The 19,035-nt window shown below is 45.9% G+C and overlaps 1 protein-coding gene across 26 annotated transcripts in view; it reads left to right on the plus strand.

The window, feature by feature from the left end:
* LOC118213237 (transcription factor 4-like) overlaps positions 1-19,035 on the plus strand; it is a 169,888-nt gene that overhangs the window by 113,274 nt on the left and 37,579 nt on the right. For all 26 annotated transcript variants that reach the window (XM_035392039.1, XM_035392038.1, XM_035392040.1 and 23 more), the window contains one exon: positions 18,574-18,679. In XM_035392039.1, coding sequence (XP_035247930.1) covers positions 18,574-18,679 — 106 coding nt within the window. The remainder of the gene's footprint in view (positions 1-18,573; positions 18,680-19,035) is intronic.

The raw sequence follows: 19,035 nt of genomic DNA on the forward strand, positions 1-19,035 counted from the left end.
GCAAAGAGGCCATTTGAATATTTAACGAGTTTTAATTAGCAATGTTGCTGAATCTTAACATGCTCTTACCAAAAGGTTCAGAGCTAAGATTTTTTAAGCCATGCTCATAAAAAAAAAAAAGTTATTTCAATAAATTAAATGCAGTGGTAAAAAAAAAAAAACACTTCTTACTTTTAAAACTGTGAAAATCCTGGTTCATTAATAGCTAGGTCTTCTCAGGTTTACTTGCATAGCATACTTGTTACAAACTTTGTTGGCAACCAAAGTACATTTATGAATGCAATTAAAAATATTCCTTTTTTTACTGTACAATGTATTGTGCACACGGTTACATTACAATAAAGGCAGGTGCATAATTGAAAGGGGTGTAGTCTACTGTAAAATACTATATTTAATTTATGTAATTACCATCTGTTTATTATCAATCTACATTTTTCCTTTTCATCAAAATAAATGTCATTTAATGTAGAAATTGGTCCAAACATATTCACTCTTATTTTTGAGACTTCTTAGTGATTCATTAAATATGTTGAATGTGATTATGATAATTTCTCATTGTTAATGCTGTTAATATTGCTATCATCACCATTATCATTGTTTGTAATTTTCTAAAATACATTTTTCAATCATAGCTAATTCAATTACTTTAATCACTTAATCAATTAATAAGACAGTGTTATGTATTCATCTGTGACTGTGTGTATGTGTGTGAGTGTGTTTTCCATTTATTCATGTATTAATGATGAGGTCATATACTATTCATAAGACCAGATGTTTAGAAAAGTAGGATTTTTTGTCTAATTCTACTGTACTTCCACATTAATTATTATTTTATTTGCCAGTTGTATGTGCCTGCACACAATGTGTACACGGCGCATGTTAAATGCTTAAATTCTGTGTTTTGCGTCGTTGTTTGTCTTCGTACGTGGATCATTGTCAGAAATGTTTACGGGCGAAAACGCAGTTTCTTCTCCTGTTGTGAGTTAGCCTTGTTGCTGCTGTGTTAGCAGAGTGAAGCGCGGTCTGCTTGTTCATGCCTCCTCCTCGTGTGCTCATTATTGAACACGCTATAGGACACACTTGGGTTTCGCCCAAAAAATCTCGATTTGGTCGACTGAGATTAACTTTTGAATATCAACCATATTTTTCAAGTTGATTGAGCGTAAATATTTTTTTTCATGCAGTGGACAATAGATGTTATGCTGAGAATAAAAATAGAATTTAAAGATTTAAAGGAACAATTAAACAGGAAATTAATTATTTCTATGAAGCACATTGGGAACAGTCTTAAGTTTCTTCTTTTCAAATAATTGCAATATTGTTGTCATAATGATTGTGTTAAAATATATATAAATATACATATATTTATTTATTTAATTATTATTGTTATGGTGATTGTATTATTATTATTATTATTATTATTATTGTTGTTATTATTATTGTTGTTGTTGTTGGTGTGTATATTAGGGATATTAATATTATTATGTTATTATTATAGTGTTTAGTGTAATGTTTATGGCTTTATAAAGCAAGATTTTATTGTGCAGAGATTAATATGTCTGCACAGTCTATGTCTGTAAAATCAGCTGGCCTGCCAGCACAAATAATGTAGTCAGTGAGAGATATAGTGGTTTGATTAATCATATAATGTTGGTGTTTAGTATAAATATCTTCTCATTGATTTAGACTTCATAAAATGTTGTATTATTTGGCAACTATATTATTACATTATCCCTTTGACAGTGAGTTATGCTCACATTAGAATGTGAATGAGAAGTCAGTCTACCAGTTGCCTTCACAGTAGCAAAAATGAAAATATGAATGACGTTAATTAAAATTAGGTTTTTAAAAAAAAAATTGTCTTCAGCAGTGCTGGTGATTTTATGTTTATTTCACTGTGAAAAGCGGTATCTTGCACACAGAAAATAATTTTTAAAACGAATCCTCAGAAATGACATCATCCGCATCGTAAATTGGAAAGGCGCAGGTAAAAGATATTTCCTTGACTGACCCATCCTTGTGTGTATGTGGTGAAGTTGTTCCTCTACGGTGTGTCTACAGTAATCAGAGACGTGATTTAAGTTAAAAACAGGAGCGGGCCGTTTTAAATGTGGGACAGGGAGCTGGTTGGGTGCGGTGCCAGCCCGTGAGGCTGGCTGTAGGGTGAGCGGTCTGGCCCCCGATATCTCAGACGGCCGCGGTGGCCGAGCATTCCTGGGATAGCTGGGGTTTCCATGCGCGACCGGCGGGAAGCGCGCGCGTGTCCTCTCCAGGGGACGGGCGAGGCCGCCGGGCCCCGGACGCGCCGCTCCTCCGCTTGACTCCGTGCCAGTCGATCAGACCGGCGGGAGGGCAGCGGGGATTTTTACATTTTTACTGAGCCTTCGCCCCCCCCCCCACCCCCCACCCCCCCCCCCCCCCACCCCCCACCCCCCCCCCCAGCCGGGGCGCTCACATACAAAGAGAGCTTGGAGAGAGAAACCAGTTGCTGTTTTTTTTCTCTCTCTCTCATTCCCCCTCTATCCCCCTCGGTAATGTGATTTACACCACTTTAGCGCTGGACTGTGGGCACGACACACTTGTTCTTATTGAAACGTTTGCCCCCTCATTATGAGGCAGAATAGGGATCTGTTATCCGGGGGGAACAGATCCCACTGAAATAGGTCATCCCCCAGCCTCTCGCCGTGGCCTTTCAAAGACCGGCATTGTGTGAGAGACGCATTGAGTGCCCCCCCACCCCCACCCCCAAAATAATGCTGTTGAAAACATTACTGAAGTTCACCTGATAAATGTGTGACCGGTGTCACGAAACCGGTAATTTGACATTCAATCTTTATTATGAAATTGGTGGCAAAAAAAGTTTTTGGGCCTCATTTGTGGACTATAACTTCATGGAGTGTCATCGATAACCGTACGAGGTTCAATGAACTTGATGTTTTGTGGAGAACACAAGGATTTATTTTTTGCACTTTTACAATTTGGTGTGCATGAACGTAAAATGTCTGCTCCATACAACTTGAAAAATTCCACCATTCAAGTTTTCCAGGAGAGAACATTGTTTGAATCTTTTGTTTTTCCATTCCTAGTGCATCTGCAGTGTTAGCCGTTTCGTTATTTCAGACAATTGACAGTTTTTTAACAAGTTTCGTTTTAGAATTGTAAACTAACATCTGTCATTGTCAGCTTTTTGGCTGACGGACGGACAGATGGATGGAAGTCCATCAATACACAGGAAGTAAGAAGGAATGTTATTTTTATATGAAGAGAACAGAAATAGCTATGTGGGGGGGGGGGGGGGCCTTAAAATGCTGAAGTAATCAAGTCTTTGATCTTTGCCGTTTTTATTATTCCAATCTGCACCAAATAAGGCTGGCCTGGTTCTGAAGTCTGAAGCGCAGTTCGATGCATATGTTGATCATTAAAGCAGCCTTTCATATGAAATCCGCATGGCATGCTGCGTTTTTACCCAGGAGGGCTGTATCTTAATACCAATTAAGTTTATATGTATCTGTGTGGAATAAAGTGCTTTTTGGCGTTCGGTAGTCATTGATGTGCCTGCGTGCTCACTCTCTCTCTCTCTCTCTGTCTCGCTGGTGAACTTCTCCAGTGTTCCTAAGATAAGACATGGACCCATGAAGACAGGGCCGGGTAATGTGGTAAATGTGTGTTGCTGGGGCCTCCGTTTCTGCTTCCTCAGTCCGTTTCCACAATGGGCCCGGCGCACGCCTCACTCCTAAGCCTCTTTATCTGAAGCGCCGCCTTCCGTGTCGATTGAGTTGATACGGTCGGTTTGAAGTCGATAGGGTTTGGTGGCTCCCACACGTTTGTTCACACTCTGACAGCTCGGCTGCAGACGGAACGCTCGCTCTCCGTCGGCGGGGGCGAGAGAGAGAGGGAGAGGGAGAGAGAGAGCGGCGGCGTGGATGTCGTGCTCCCGAGCAGCGGCGGCGGCGAGGACACAAAGAGGGCGGCGGCGGGTTTGGGCCTCTCCCGGAGCCCCTGCCAAAGGGAGAGGTCCTGGCGTCTGTGCCCAGCTCGCACGGCCCGTGACCGGCGTACAGATGTGGAGGGAGGCGGGCACACGGCAGGGGTGTAGGTTTCGGGGGTATATTGGGTGGGGCAGGTTTTGGGGGTATATTGGGTGGTGCAGATTTCGGGGCTATATCGGGTGCTGGTAGAGAGGAACCATTGAGGCGAATGCTAGGATGTATATTTTTCTCCTGGTAATGACTGTATTGTATAAGCTGGCTGCTGATGTTTGTATGAGGAATCTGCTCTCTGAAACTTTGAGATTGCTCGTAATTACTCCATCAATTGATTATTTATGGTGGCAATTAATCGGCTGTCAGGGTGCCAATTGGCAAGTCCCCAACGTCAAAACCACTAAACAGGTTCCTGCATAACCCGTCCATCCCCCCGCAGCGTCTGCTAAGGCTCATTTTTTCGGCCAGTTGCTCATCTTCTTTGTGTTAAGAACAAAACTGAACAAAATGGCGCCATCGGCTTACTTTTCTGTTCGCTTCTCCTCACCTTTGAGAAAGACTGCCTGTAATTTTACTATATAAAATAATTTCCCTATATTTAAAAAATATATATTTTCTTTTTTATTCCACTGTGAAGCATTGTGAGCTGCTTGTTTACGTGTGTGAAAAATGATCTATTATAACTATTATTATTATTATTATTTTGTTTATTATTATTGTGTTTATTATTATTGTGTTTATTATTCTGATGAGGATTCCAGCACCCCCACCATTGTTGCGGCCCTCCCCGCTTCTTTCCCAAGGTTAAATTTCCAGAAGACCCAGAGGAGTCCTGGTTAAACCATTCCAGATTTTCCCTATCTTTTTGAGTAATCCTTAAAAATTGATTTGGCACATTTTCCATTCTGGACTCTGGGCGAGAGCGTCGGTTTGCTGGCGCTGCGTGCGCAGGGCAGGCGAGCTCTCGCTGTAGCTGTGTGCCTGGGCGTGTCAGGGCCGGACGCGCATGCCCGCGCGCGCAATACGGGACGGGTCCGCTGTCAGGCTGCCCGCAGGCGTGCGCCCCTCGGCCAATCGGAGGGCTCCGTCGCTTCCAGACCTGTCACGCGCTCGGTCCGCGAAGGCCCCGGCCAATCGGGCGGGGAGCTGGAGACTGGCCCCGAAGCGCGCGTGGTGTGGAGGGGCCGGTCAGCCAGGACATTTCCTGAGATCATATCCCCCCTTGCTTGTTGTGTTTATGGCGAAGAGGTAAACACACTGGAAAATGCGGCGTTGTCCGGGTTACAGGAAGTGCAGTGAGTCAGAGGGCTGTGTTTGGACACTGCAGATGTGCGCGAGCACGTGCGGCTTCCTCTCGCCACGTTTCTGCAGAAACATCTGCTGCCGTTCCACAGGCACTCGATGACTACGGCTTTATTTTACTCGTATGATTACACAAACTGCCATAATAGTCCTGCAATCATATTTTCTCTAAAACAGTTTTTTTAGATTGAAATCTTCTCCGTAGTTATTTATATGCAATTTGTTTCCTTCTCTTTAATGAGACTCGTCCACAAATGGGGGGGGAAAAAAACAGGAAAATGTATATATTTTTATTGAACGGCAGATTTAATTTTTAGCGAATGCCGCGTGGAGTGTGCGTAGAAAGCGGGCTTGCCTGCGCACCAGAAGCCTCTTGACTGAGCCGCGTTTCACAAAGGGGGAACGGTAACAAGTGCTGGCTGGGCCTGACATATGGTGGTAATTAAATTAAATTGGGGAAAAGAAAATGCTGTGGTCAGTTGCCAAATCCCTATACCTTGAAAGGATTTGCAAATAGTAAAAAAAAAAAAAATTAAAAAAAAGCCCCTCGTAAAGAAGTGTCACCTGTGGAAATGTGCCTTGTGCCTCGATCTGACTTTTCATCCCATAATCAGTAATCGTTTTGTTTTGTTTTTTGATTTTTTAATTTTTTTTTTGCAGTGCAGTGTTGCAGAGCATCACAGCTGACAGAATGGATAATTACCCTAGGAACTCACGGTGGAATCAGGGAAGAGTGATTCTTCTTATTGGTTCCGGGGCCCCGCTTGCAGCATTTCTAAAATTTTTATTGAGGCGGAATAAGATGGGGGGGGTGGGGGTGGGGGGAAGGAGAGGAAGTGGGGGGCGTCTGCTTGGACCCGTCTCAGAATGTGATTACTGAACCTTCCGTGTTTTGAAGACTGAGCCTGCTCCACTGGCCCTTTTCTGAAGCCGAGCGAGCGAGCGAGCGAGAGAGAGGGGGGACCTTATTAACTGTCAAGCCTTGGAGATGGCTCCCATAACTGTACTTTGGAATGCCAAAAGCTATTTCCTGTTTTCACTGTCTGCTTGGAGGGCCATTATAAACTGCATTAATGTTTACTCCAAGAAAGGGTCTCTCACCACCCTTATTCCCCCCCATTGAAATGAGATGGAGGTCTCACCTCCGGGGAGATTGGGAAACAGGGCTGGGCTTTAGATTGCCGCTCCTGGAAAATTGAGAGTGCTCACCCCATACAGTATGCAAGACGGCCATGGAGATTTCCAGCTGTCGGGGTGATGTCGGGGGTTTGAAAGGATCAATCATTTTTGTTTTCCTGTCAGAGCGAGACACATTTTTTTACGCGTACGCTTCTACTTTGTTACTGCGAAACATTTCCAATGCAGCACTCCTCTTTCCAGCGTTGCTTTATGTGTTTCCTGTGGTCTGTCTGTCAGTGCATGTGCTGGTGCTGGCCGCCCATATCGGGAACCTCCAAAGATGATCTCGTTTGGGACAAAGATAACTCTGTGTTATTTATTTTTAAGGTGTTCATTAGGAATAATAATTTTAAACTTAGACAGGTGTTAAAGCACTGCTTTTTGTAGGAGTACAGGTTTGGGTCCCACTATTCATTTGCTGGTGCTCGACTGGCAGTCTAAATTATAGAACCAGCTGGAACCAGCTAAAATAAATACGTTTTGTCCCTTACAGACTTACAGGTGAAATCGTTTCTCCCGTCAGTTTTCTGATCATTTCCAATCAGTTGAAAGCCGTGTTTGTCATTTGTCAGATGTATTTTTGAATAGATTTAGACTTCTGTGTCTGGGGCTCACAAAAATCCTGGACGTCTGATTTTTTTCTAGGTAGTGTGTTCTTCCCTTCAGCTGTAGTTTTTTTTTCTTCTTCTTTTTCATCCTCTCTTTATTTGAGAACACGAGAGGGGCACACTTCTGCCTTTTGTTGTTGCTTTTCTCCGTGAGCCCGTCTCTGTCTGTCTGTGACATTTCCTACTGGCTCCCGCTTTAGCCCTGAAGCCCAGTGTGTGGAGCGCGTTTCACTCAGAGGCCCGTCCATTCAGTCGCGTCCGATTTCATTCATAAAACGCTCTTTGTGTTCCCTCTAAGAATGCGGGCTGGTGGCAGATTCATGGACGCTTCGCTTCCTTTTGTGCCGCGGCGCGCGCAGCGCCACGAAAGTTTGAGGCCGCCGCTCGGTTGCAGATGTCTTCCACAAGGGGGCGCCGCCAGCAGAATAACGGAGAGGCTCAGAGCGTAATCAAATGCAAGACAAATCTTTTGAAGGAACAATAGTTTTAGCGAGAATCTGTTCCCCTCAAAAAAGAGAGGGGGGGAAAAGAATGTGTTGTACAGCTCAGCCGGTAATCCCAGCCGTCGTCCTGAAAGGGAGGACACTGCTCAGAAACGATGTCATTACATACAACTGCCTGTTCCAGCGCGTTTAATCCCAGCTGGAACCAGGTGCATTTCTGAGGGGTGGGGGGTGGATTTTTTAAAAATACGTGGTTCTGATTGCGATCTGTCCAGGACTCCCCTGACCCTCGCTGCGGCCAGTAAGTTGCCCGTGAAGGCGATTTTATTCGGAAACACCTCCGATATCCCAGAATGCAGAGGGAGCTCTAGCCCGCCTGCTGTCACAGCAATAGCGGGGAGAATGGGGGGAGCGAAAGTGGCGCTGATGTTCTTCAGAGGCTTCTGCAGCGGCGGCGCCCTTCCTGCACGGTCCGTAGCGCAGACAGAGCGGCCGTCCCCAGCGGCGATCCTGTCCCTCCTCCAGCGCCGGTGGCAAGGGTGCGCTCCAAACCTGTCACAGGCCCTGTGAACCTCTGTCATAGCCTGTCAACCTGTTCCCAGGTAAGGCCTCTGAGACATGACAGCAGAAGACCTCCCTCATACCCCCTAACACTGGTGTGTATGCGCCCTTCCCCACACACACACACACACACACACACACTCACACACACCCCCATATATTACTTGGCAGTGAAGCCAACCTTTCCCGGGTTAATTTTATCTAATTAGTGGTCAATTAAAAACTGAAAATTGCTGAATAGAATCGCTTTGATCAATTCCCCTTGGCTTAGTCTGCTTTTCCTTTAGCCTGGCCACCATCTTGAATTCATTTTGGAGGCAGCAGTGTAAACAAGCTAAAATTGGGTTCTTTTTGAGGATCTGGCCTCCATGCATGGCTGCGGATTTCTCTCCCTTGCCCCCCCACCCCCCCCCCCCCCCCCCCCCCCCACCTTGCTCACCCACCGTTTCACTTGCAGCGTATAGGAGTCATTTCAAAGCCACCTCAACCCCAAACAGCACCACACATGCAGGGCAGGGCGTCTGTAATTACTGCTGTAGCAGTCTTAAGCAGAGCCCTGTCCTGTTGGCTACTGTGTGGCAGGCTATGAGCTCTAATGTTCCACTTCTTAAGCTTTTCATCTTTTTCTCTTTTCCTCAGTGTAAGTGTCTTTAGCATAATGTATTATTTATTTTTTTAACAAGGTTGTGGGAATGCTTGGCCATTACTAGCCAGCTGGCTTTCTGTAGTAAGAGTGTGTAATCCCCCAACCAGTCACTACATTGATTGGATTTCCCCCTTTTCAAATGAATTCCTCTAGCTAGCCAGCTAATAATACATTATACTAACGATAAATGCAATATTTCTGACATTTTGGAGACAGAATCAGTTGGTTTGCAGACGAAGGAATATGATCGCTTGGTTTTCGCCGAGCTTTCAGCCGTTGCTTGTAAGCTAGCTGGACAATGCTTCTCTGTTACCCCCAGTGAAATCTGTGCGATGCGTGCCACTGTAAAGCCAAGGGGCGGGGCTTCGGTGAGTGGCTTTACCACATGCAAACAAGCAGTTTTGTGTGAGCCAATCAGCGCATTCGCTCAAATTCTTCCATTCTGCAGATATTTCAATGTGACAATGGTGAGAGAGGGGAAAAAGGGCCTCCCCAGACCATGTAGTGCACTAGTTCACTACACGGTCTGCCAAGCCAGGCAAGTGCCCACCTTTGCTTTTAATTAGTTGTATCTCTTCAAATATATCTGGAATCCAATTATCATATCATATCCATATGTGCCTACATTACCATATGGAGATAGTGACAGATAGAGATTGTGTGCGAGCTTGTGCACCTGTAGTGTGCACACACTTCATAATCCAGTGAGTTTTGGAAGCTGAATAATCGGTAGATGGTGGCCATGATCTGGTCTGATAAGTGTGCTAACCTGTCGCCTCTGTCTCTCGTGATGTTTGCCAGACTCACTCTGTTCTTCAACTACATCAGAGTGGGTATGCAGAGAAGCCTTCTAGCCAGTGTTCACCTGCTTTTACATCTTTTATGTTTAATTGCAGCAGTAATTCACAGACTTCTGGTGATACACACTTTAGGACGGTGTAAATACAATCCCCTGCACATGGTAATGGAAGTGATGTGGCTTCTACGCTCTGAAATCAGAAGCACTACCCTGAGCGTGCCGCGTAATGTTCGCATTTATGTTTGTGTGTGTGTGTGAGGGGGAATTGTGGGAAACGGCAAGGTCCCGTTCATTTCCACATGTTCTGGTTTTGTTGTCGCTGACACAGATAGCTGGGGCTGGGTCACAGAAGGGATTACTGAGGTTCAGACGGAGCGAGCTGTCTCACCATGTCAGCCCCACTTTCACCCCCCTCCCTCTTTTTATTTTGTTTACACAATGTGCTCATTCTGCTGTCCGAACCATGAGCCCCGCATGTTGCGTGGAGGTGGATTTCACATGGATCCAATCGGCGCAGGAACTCTTGGGCTGGGAGCGGCCCGGCAGGGCGGGGGCTTCCAGTTATTAAGACGCTAAATGTCCAGATAGCTTTGTAATCCCCGGGAGTGGCCCGAGCGCGGCCGCGCTGAGGGGCTTGTGCGGCGCGAGAGGCTGTGTGCTCCGCGGCTATTAGCGACTTAGCGGCGAGAGCGGGCAGATTTGCATTCGCAAGCGGAGATTTGTGCGCGCTCGCCGCCGCTCGGCCTTCTCAGCGCTCCGCTCTCCCCCCCCCTTACGCCTTTCAGACCCGCCATTGTGGGGATTTGTTTACAGGCGTTGGTCTGTGTGAGGGGTGTTGCTTGAGAGAGTGAGTGTGTGTGTGCATGTGTGTGTGCGCATTGGTAAGCTTGGGTTGCTGCATGACAGAAAGTGAATTTGTGTGTGTGTCATTGTGTGTGTCTGTGGAAAATATATGATTCAAATGTAATTTTAGTACTCCCAAAGCTCTTATAACCGCTGATGACTGAAAAATGATTTACAAAGTTTATAATTTGATTATTCCAGAGAGAAAGCCAATCGTAGTGGGAAGTTAATGACAGTGTGTGTGTGATAGCTCTCATAGTTATTGTAGAGATAAAACAAGGACGTGGGCATTCAGCTTAATTTTCCATTTAAGATAAAATTAGGATATTTTACATGTGTTAGTGGGTTTGACTGTGCAGCTTGTTTAGTTTCCGCAATTAGATCAATTTGAATATAGGAAAGGGCTGAGATCCAGATCCTTCCTTGCATGTATATGTGTTCACGCATGTGCAAATATCTGCTATGTGTTACTTTCTTTGCTGCTTTACAAAGATCATTTTTTATGTATAATTGTTCATTTTTAATACAGCATAATTGTAGAACTTTTATTAGAAACAAACATGTAGAATGCTAAAAATTATTAGGAACAAGCATGTAAAATGCTAAAAGTTATTTTAAATGGGCATGTAAAATGCTAAGAGTGTAGCCTTCTGTAAAGACAGTGAGTTGTTTGTTGTGATCATCTCATTGGCGCTGTACCAGACGTATGATAACAGCCCATTTTTCACATATTTCTTATTTTGTAAATGTCTGTGCAAAAACAACCCAAACCCTTGAATGAACTGTGTGCAATGTGGGAGGTGAACTAGCTCGCCGATTCGCCCTCTCAAAATGTTTCTGTCATTTTACTGTAGATACAAGCCTGTTTAACAGCCACAAATACACCCCCCCCTTCCGAAAACACACACACGCAGACACACACACACACGTTCACCTACACACACACACACACAGACACACACACGCACACCCAAACAAGCACACGCAAACTTTCTCCCCAAAGAACTGATTAGCATGTAATAATTGGGGATGATAGCAAGAAGATGACAATTCCACGTAATTAAAGAGCATTTATTTGACTTTAACGCGCAGCCTCCCGTGTGGGTTAGGGCGGGTTTGGCGGACGGGTGTATTAATAGGTACTGACAGGCGCGCTGACATAAAAAGCAAACATTTATGCTCCTTAGTGTTCTTGGTGCCCGCTGACATCCCCCTGATTTTGTAGCCCCGTTTCCTTTTGTTGTTCAGGTATTCTTTACACGACGCTTCAAGCTGCTCGGCTGACATTTCCCATTTCACTCAAGGAGAGTAAAGCACGACGAGAGACCGCAGATAGCGTCTTATCACCCCGGCGCCTCCTTCAAAGGCTTTCCTCCTCCTTGTGAGGGTTTCTTTTTTTTCTTCACGGAAAGCTGATATCCATCTCTTAACAATTGCATTCATATGCAGTTTATACTGTAAAATGAGGTATGGAGGCAGGGATTGCGTTTGTTCCCACGCTGCCATTTCATCTGAATTTGAGGGAAATTGCGTGGCGGGCGGTTTGTTGTCTTAGATTTGAGGATTGTGTGGTGAGTGGTGTTCGGCGCCTGTCTTCGACGTGCGAGCGCACCTGAAAAACAAGCCCGATGTTTAACTTTGAAAGTTCTCCTCGCGCAGGTGCTAAAAGACACATTAAATGAAGACATCTCTACGGGCCGATATAACTCAGGGTGTATCTGAATCCCCCTCAGCAGGAGCGGTGAGACTGACGGCGTCTGAGTGAGTTTGAAAGCTCCTTCACTCTCCTCCACAAGTCTGTCAGTGTTGTTCCGAGTTCTATATGTGGAGCAAATTTAATTATTGATATTGAAGCCTTGTCTTGCCTGGGGCCCACATTGGGCCTGTCAGCTGGAACATGAAGGGAACAGGGAGCAGAGCCTCAGCTGAGGTGAAAACATGTGCTCCCTGGCCAGGCACTCCTCTCCATCATCTTCAGACGTCGCTTTTTCCACCGTTTCCAGCTTTCCCTCCGATCGCCTCGCATGCTAAAGCTATATTTCTGTCTTTGGTGAGACATTATGCAAGCGAAGCCTCTGTAGCGTCTTGCTTCTTAAAAGAACGCGAGCCTTTTGCACGCTGACCTTCGTTCGCTTGACTGGCGGGGCTGCTCAGTCTCGAGGTGCACAGGGCACTCTTCTGAAAGAGGGGCGGCTCCCAATTCCGCAATAAAGATGCCCCGACTCTGAAAAGCAGATGACTGGCTTGTGGAAAGGCCTCATTGTGAACTCACTGCACTACTCCATTACAGCTCATTCATTATTCAATTTAAAAAAAATTTCCCCCCGAAATGGTATGTCCCATGTCCCAGTTCAGCTCGCACTGACGTTGAGATTCAGGTGCAGTTTGTGCACATTGACCATAGTGCACGTTGACCATAGTCTGGATTCGAAATCGATACCCATCCGCATACTGGAGTAGAGCCCTAATAAGATAGTCACCCAGCGGCCCTCAATCTGTTTTCTCAGTGAACCGGATGCTATCTGTGAATGCGGTGTTTTACGCATTAGCGCATGCTATCATGGGCGGTGTCAGGTGAGCTTTGCACATACTGGGCTGATCCAGTGGAGAAGTGTCCTGTAAATAGAGAATGGGATGAGGCCTTCGGTGGTGGGGGCAGAAATTGGGCTGTCCTGTGGTGGCAAATGAGGAGTGCAAAAGCTTAGTGTTCGGATGTGGAGGGACCAGCGGCAAGCGCTGCTCATTCTCCCTCGCCTTGCGAAACACCTGTTTTGGCATTACATAGATTGTTCCAGAAGGCCTGTTTCTGCAGAGCTCACTGGAGGAAAGAGGAAGCTGATCTTTGACTCCCCGTGAGAGCGGCTGGCTGAACAGGCGCGGTATTCTCTGGACACACATTCTCAGCCCAGGGCTGGTAATGCAGAGACACACACACGCGCGCGCACACACACACACACACACACACATGCACTCACGCAGCCGGGAATTCCAGGGGAGTGGCACGGATTGGCCTTGCTGTTCAGATCTGTTTTCAGTACTGTACCTGCATAGCAATTTCAGAAGCTTCCCTGGACCCTAGTAAAAGCAAGCTCCCACACTTAAAAAAAAAACTTGGAGTCCTCATAGTTTACTAGTATTTTGTTTTGCTGTGCCAAGTAAAAACATATTTTTTTACATCTTCATATTTTATATAAACACTGAAGCTTTCTCTCTGGAGATTGTATGTACTTATCAAGTTGAGTTATAATGAGTATCCTTTCCTTATTCACAGTAGATCCTTAAAGGTATAGTGGGATCCAGGCTTGTGACCACTCCATATTCCTTTTTGTTTCACTAAATATTCTGTAGACAGGATAGCCTGTGTGAAAATGGGATCTGTGAAGCTGAACAAAGCTAGTTAACTTCAATTAGAGCATGTGCCAAGCAAACATATCATGTAGTTGAGTATCACTGGACTTGGTTTTTCATGTCAGGTGTGGTGAATGGCTGTATCCGTCTCTGTATTACTGCACCTAAGAATGTGTATCTCTGGCATGCAGCGGGGAATGGCCGGCGGTGTTCTGTGCTTTCCCTTTTACTGGTCCCCGTGGCCCAAATAAAAGCCCCAGTTGACCGAGCGTGTCTGTTAGCCAGCCTCTGTGCCCTGACTCTTGTGCCTTTTGGCCTTCTCCTTGCCCCGGCCGATCGTCCATCAAATTCACACGCACCCCTCCTCCTGTAAGAAGGGCGCAGGGGAAAATTTGTGACTGTCGTGAGGGCAGGCGTGAGCCCACAAGGACTGTGGGCTGGGTTCATTCCGCACGAACGAGGTCTTAAAGTTTTTAGATGTTTGTGAGTTGTGAGAAGGCAGTCAGACATCTGTCCCTTTGTAATGGTGAGAGTCACCTCTGGCCCCTGAGCCTCGGTGTGGGAACTCAGTGAGAGGGGCTGCCCCTCACAGACACAGGTGCACACCGCACACATGTGCTCTCTCACTTTCGCATGGTGCACAGCAATCACGCTACGGGAAATACCGTCTCCTGAGGAAGGTGTGTGTGTGTACGTGTGTGTGTGTTTGTGCCTTTGTGTGTGTGTCTGCAGATGTGTGTGTGTGTGAGTGTTTGCGCGTGTGTGTGTGTGTCTGCGTGTGTCTACATGTGCATGTATGTGTGTGTGTGTGTGTGTGTGTGTGTGTGTGACGGGGGATGTTTGCCTGAGCTTTTCCTCTTCTCTGGGTCTCCTCTGTGGCTCATGTGGAATCCATTATGATTTGATGGTAATGGCAGGCCCCAGGCTTCTCGCATGTCTGTCCTGTGAGAAAGCACTGGAAGGCAGGCTGGCTGCATCTGGAGCGCATTATTGCAATTGCAGGTTGATAGAATGAAGTCCAGGGTGAGGTGGGTGGGATTTCCTTCCGGATTTTTTCTCTCTCTCTCTCTCTCTCCCTCTCTCTCTCTCTCTCTCTCTCACACACACACACACACACACGCACACACACACACACTGTGTAGTGCAGAAATGTTGTCTAATTAAAGGAGTTGCACAATTCGTCACAGGCCAGGCCCTATCCCAGTACGCCTTTTTTGTGCAACATGTGTTCTACATTAAAAGTCTCCAATTAACCTTCAGAGAATCTGCCTCAGCTCTAGTGGAAACAATGCAAAGTGCATGATGAGTTTCCTGCAGGAAGAGGTAAGATAGTGGGGGTTAGAGGCAGAGTCTGTTTCCAAACCTGCAGCTGGAAGCTGGAACTGCGGTAATCTAAAAACTGCAGCTTTCCTCAAAACATCAGAATCGCTCGACAACTTGGAGCGGCTTCATTTGAGGCGACGCGCAGTACAAAGTTGGTCTTCATTACATAATTATGTCAGAATGGATTGTGGTTGCGTGGATGTGATGTCATCAGCGTTCTGAGTTTTCCCCGGCGTATTTTGGGCGCTGACGTGGTGGGGCCCGGCTGGCTCGATGCGCTGCGGTCCCAAAGCCAGGGCCCGGCGCAGGTGCAGGGGACTGCTGCCGAGCGGAGTGGGCGGGGCCAGGGCTGGGCGGGGTTTCCTGTCTGCTCCTCCAAGCACTCCCATTAACACATGCTTTTGATAAACAGAGCTAAAGTGAGCAGCGTATGTCCTTCAGGATCATTTTCATTTTTTTTGTTTGATTATGAATTTGTTTTTGTTTCCACATTTTTTAAAATCTGGTTATTTATCCGAGTGAGTCCTCCGGTACCTGTGTTTCCCTGAACTCTACAGTTAAGCTGTCCCTTTCTGCAATTCATCTTCCCTGCGTGAAACGCGCTGCCGTGACCGTTAAAGACGGCAGCCATTAAGGGGTCAGGCCCGCTCTCCAGCCCGGGTGAGGGCTAGCATCCCCGCAATGGTGTCATCGCCACGGCGATGCTGACACAAACGCTCTGACAGTTCTTGCCACAGGTCTGTGAGCCTTGCCATGATGGGTCTTGATATAGTTAACCACCCACCAGGACAGGGTTTGTTTTGACACCAGAAGGTGAGGAGAAGCACGAGAGATGGGGGAGGGGAGGGGAGGCGAGGGGAGGGGGGGCAGGGCAGTGGTGGTGGTGGTGGAGGAGGGGGCGCCAGATGTTCTCCATATTGGATTTGTGTGAAAGCAGAAAAGGTTCACACAACACAAAGCAAGTCGCTCATATCACAGCGCTTTCCCTCTTTTTTCCCCCCTGACCCAGTCGAGGGTCAGCTCTGGAACTCGGTCTGTTTCAAGTGAATTCAACTCAAAACACCTTTTTTGTTTATAGATTTTGGACCTGAGAATAACATGTCGGTGCTGTGCAGGGCGGTTTTGAAGCTGAAATTGATTGAGAGTGCGTACAGTTTAAACAGCCTTCAACAGTATTTTACCATTTTTCAGAAAGGAATTCAGCAGGAGTCATAAGGGTTTATGAATTGTGTAAAGCTAACAGGAATGTTATGGTCATTCTGAAACCTGGAATGGAACATTTTTCACTACTGCCAAGTTATCTAAGGGCTTGCAGAGGTGCATTGGCCTCTTGTTTATCACATTGTACAGGGCACTAAACTTGTGCTTATGTATTTAAATCCTGGATGTTTGTCTTACACTGTTCACTTACATAGACTCAAAGTCAAGGGTGCTGTCCTAGCATTTAAATACTACAACTAGAAATGATACATTATTAAAAAGAAATTGGAGCAGGTGCATGGTTCAGGAAACACATTGGCTATGTTCACCGGTCTTCTTGAAAAGAATGGGGTGCATGTTTATCTTTCTACTGATTGCCACATGCCACCCTCCTGTGAGTATGTGCGTGCAAGCTTTGTGCTGTTCATGTCATTTCTGAACACGTAGAGTATCTACACGTATAATGTGGTTTTATTATCAGACCAGTAACTGCCCCCTCCACGGTCTCTGGGGTGGGAAGATGGGAAGAGGAAAAGATTGCTAATATATCCCCTACAGTCAGGGGCTAATGGCATTCACAGACGTTGGAATGCTCGCTTGTTTATATTCCACCGCCAGAGCAAGGTGCATCATGGGAAAGGCCGCCCTTCCATCTGTCCTCGGCCCTGAACAGGCAGCTCTGTCCTGCGCTTGCGTCCCATTGGCTTCCTGGGACACTGCACTTCCTGTGCATCTCATTATCTGTGTCAATGCTGCTCTTCCTCACAGAAAAATATCATAGTGCCTTCTCATTTTTCATGGAACTGTGAATGATCAGTTCTCATTCCTTTAATTCTTAATCTAAAGAATGGATTTTTTTTACAGTAGCATCTAAAACAGCCCTGATAATTTAGAAATGTTTATTAGATTGGAATGTTGGATTTTTGTTCAGTCCTTATATTTTGCTTCTGTGTGTTTATTTGTGTCGGTGCATTATGCTGATATGCTTGGAAGAATGCATTAAAGTCTGTGGTATAAAGAATGCTTCAGTCTTTTTTGAACAGATTGATACATTAACAAAAGTGTGCTGTCCTTTGTGAACAATGTCAGCAGTTGTAAAAGCACTCTGAATAGCAGATCTGATTTTCTGACCCAGCAAGTATGATCCATTCAGATCTCTCACTTAGGGCTGGTTCTCCAGCTGCTCACTTGGAATGTTTTTTTTTTTTCTTCTTCTTCTTTCATTTCTAATGTTTTGTCTGGAAAAGCATTTCACAGAACTGTAGGAGCAACTGCTTTCTGTAGTCTTGTTGTCACCTGACCCTGAGATGCCGAGCGCCATGGCAACCGGTTTTATCTGCGAAGGGGCTGTTGGCTGTGTCGCGGCGAGGGCTTTTTAGGGCGTCATAGCACTCCGAATTTTAGCAGCTGATATGGACACCATGGCCTTAGAGCTCACAGCCAGTTCTCAGGGCTCGACCAGTTCATTCCCAGCTTAGCTTTACTGGGGGATTGCCGTCCATTTTGGCTCAGAAGCTTCACTTTAAGGGCCTGTTTTTCACACTGATTTTTTTTTTTTGCATTTCTCTTACTGTATTTTGTCATCATGGTTGTGGTAGCTTGTCTACTTTTCAGCACCTGAAATCTGACTTTGGTCAGGTGACTTTAATACGCAGGCTAATTGGTTCATATGGGTTAATTGATAATGCTAGTTCTTGCTTGAATGGGCGTGTCCTACAGAGAACGAGCTTTAGGTAGTAATTCTAACTCTTGCCAATGAAGGTATCTGGTGAAGTGTTCATGTGTAGGTCAGTAGAGACTGTTCTTAAATTCAATCAATAATTTAAAAACTGCAGTCTACTTCATGTGCCTGCCAAATTATTGATTGCATCTCATGAACTTTCATTATGGGGAGGATAGTGTTTGGACACTGCTTATTTCCAAAGCTGCACAAACTGAATAGCATGTTACAGTTTTGAAGCATTTCATTGTAAAACGCTAATGATTTAGGGATGCAAATGGTGATGCGAGAATGAGACTTCATGAACCTCGACGTGGAATGAACCTCGAAGCACTATGGGGATAATGAGCTGTCGTCAGCTCCCCCCTTTGCTCCAGTACTAGATAATTTGGTGCAGCAGGCTTAGGCATTCGACTGGATCATTTGAGTCAGGGACTGACTGCACCTGTCACAGCATTACTGTATGTCATTCATGAAGCCCCATTGTAAACCTCGGCTGGAGGTTGCCATAGCTGCTTGCGCTTCAGATGTCTATCTGTGGTGTTGATCCCATTGGCTGGGCTTCAGAGTGTTTGAACCCCCGCCTGACTCCCCGGTTTCCTTTTGCTTTTCTTCCAGGTATACGCCCCGTCTGCTAGCACTGCTGACTACAATCGAGACTCGCCGGGGTACCCCTCCTCTAAGCCCCCCAGCAGCACCTTCCCCAGTTCCTTCTTCATGCCAGGTAACAGACAGGAAGTTGCAAGGGGTCACATGGGAGAGACCCTATGACATCATCCCCTGCTGACTTTGTTGAGGCTTATCCTTTACCTTGACTTTAGGGTAACCCACATGAAAAAAAAACACATTGATAGATTGTACATGAGTGTTCTGCCTAGAAATGGGGTTGCATCATCCAGCAGGATGCATTGCATGGAGTGGCTATTTTGAGAGCGGCTTGGGTTGGGATTATGTACTGGATTGAATGAGTGGAGGTATTGCTGTGCTGCGGTATAAGTGACTAGCGAAGCTTCATTGAAATCTGAGGGCATTTTCCGGCATGCCGGAGACCAGGCTTGTGGTTTAAGCGCTGTCATAGCC

The sequence above is a fragment of the Anguilla anguilla genome, chromosome 14 (genome assembly GCF_013347855.1).
Source record: "Anguilla anguilla isolate fAngAng1 chromosome 14, fAngAng1.pri, whole genome shotgun sequence".
Classification (NCBI taxonomy): domain Eukaryota; kingdom Metazoa; phylum Chordata; class Actinopteri; order Anguilliformes; family Anguillidae; genus Anguilla; species Anguilla anguilla.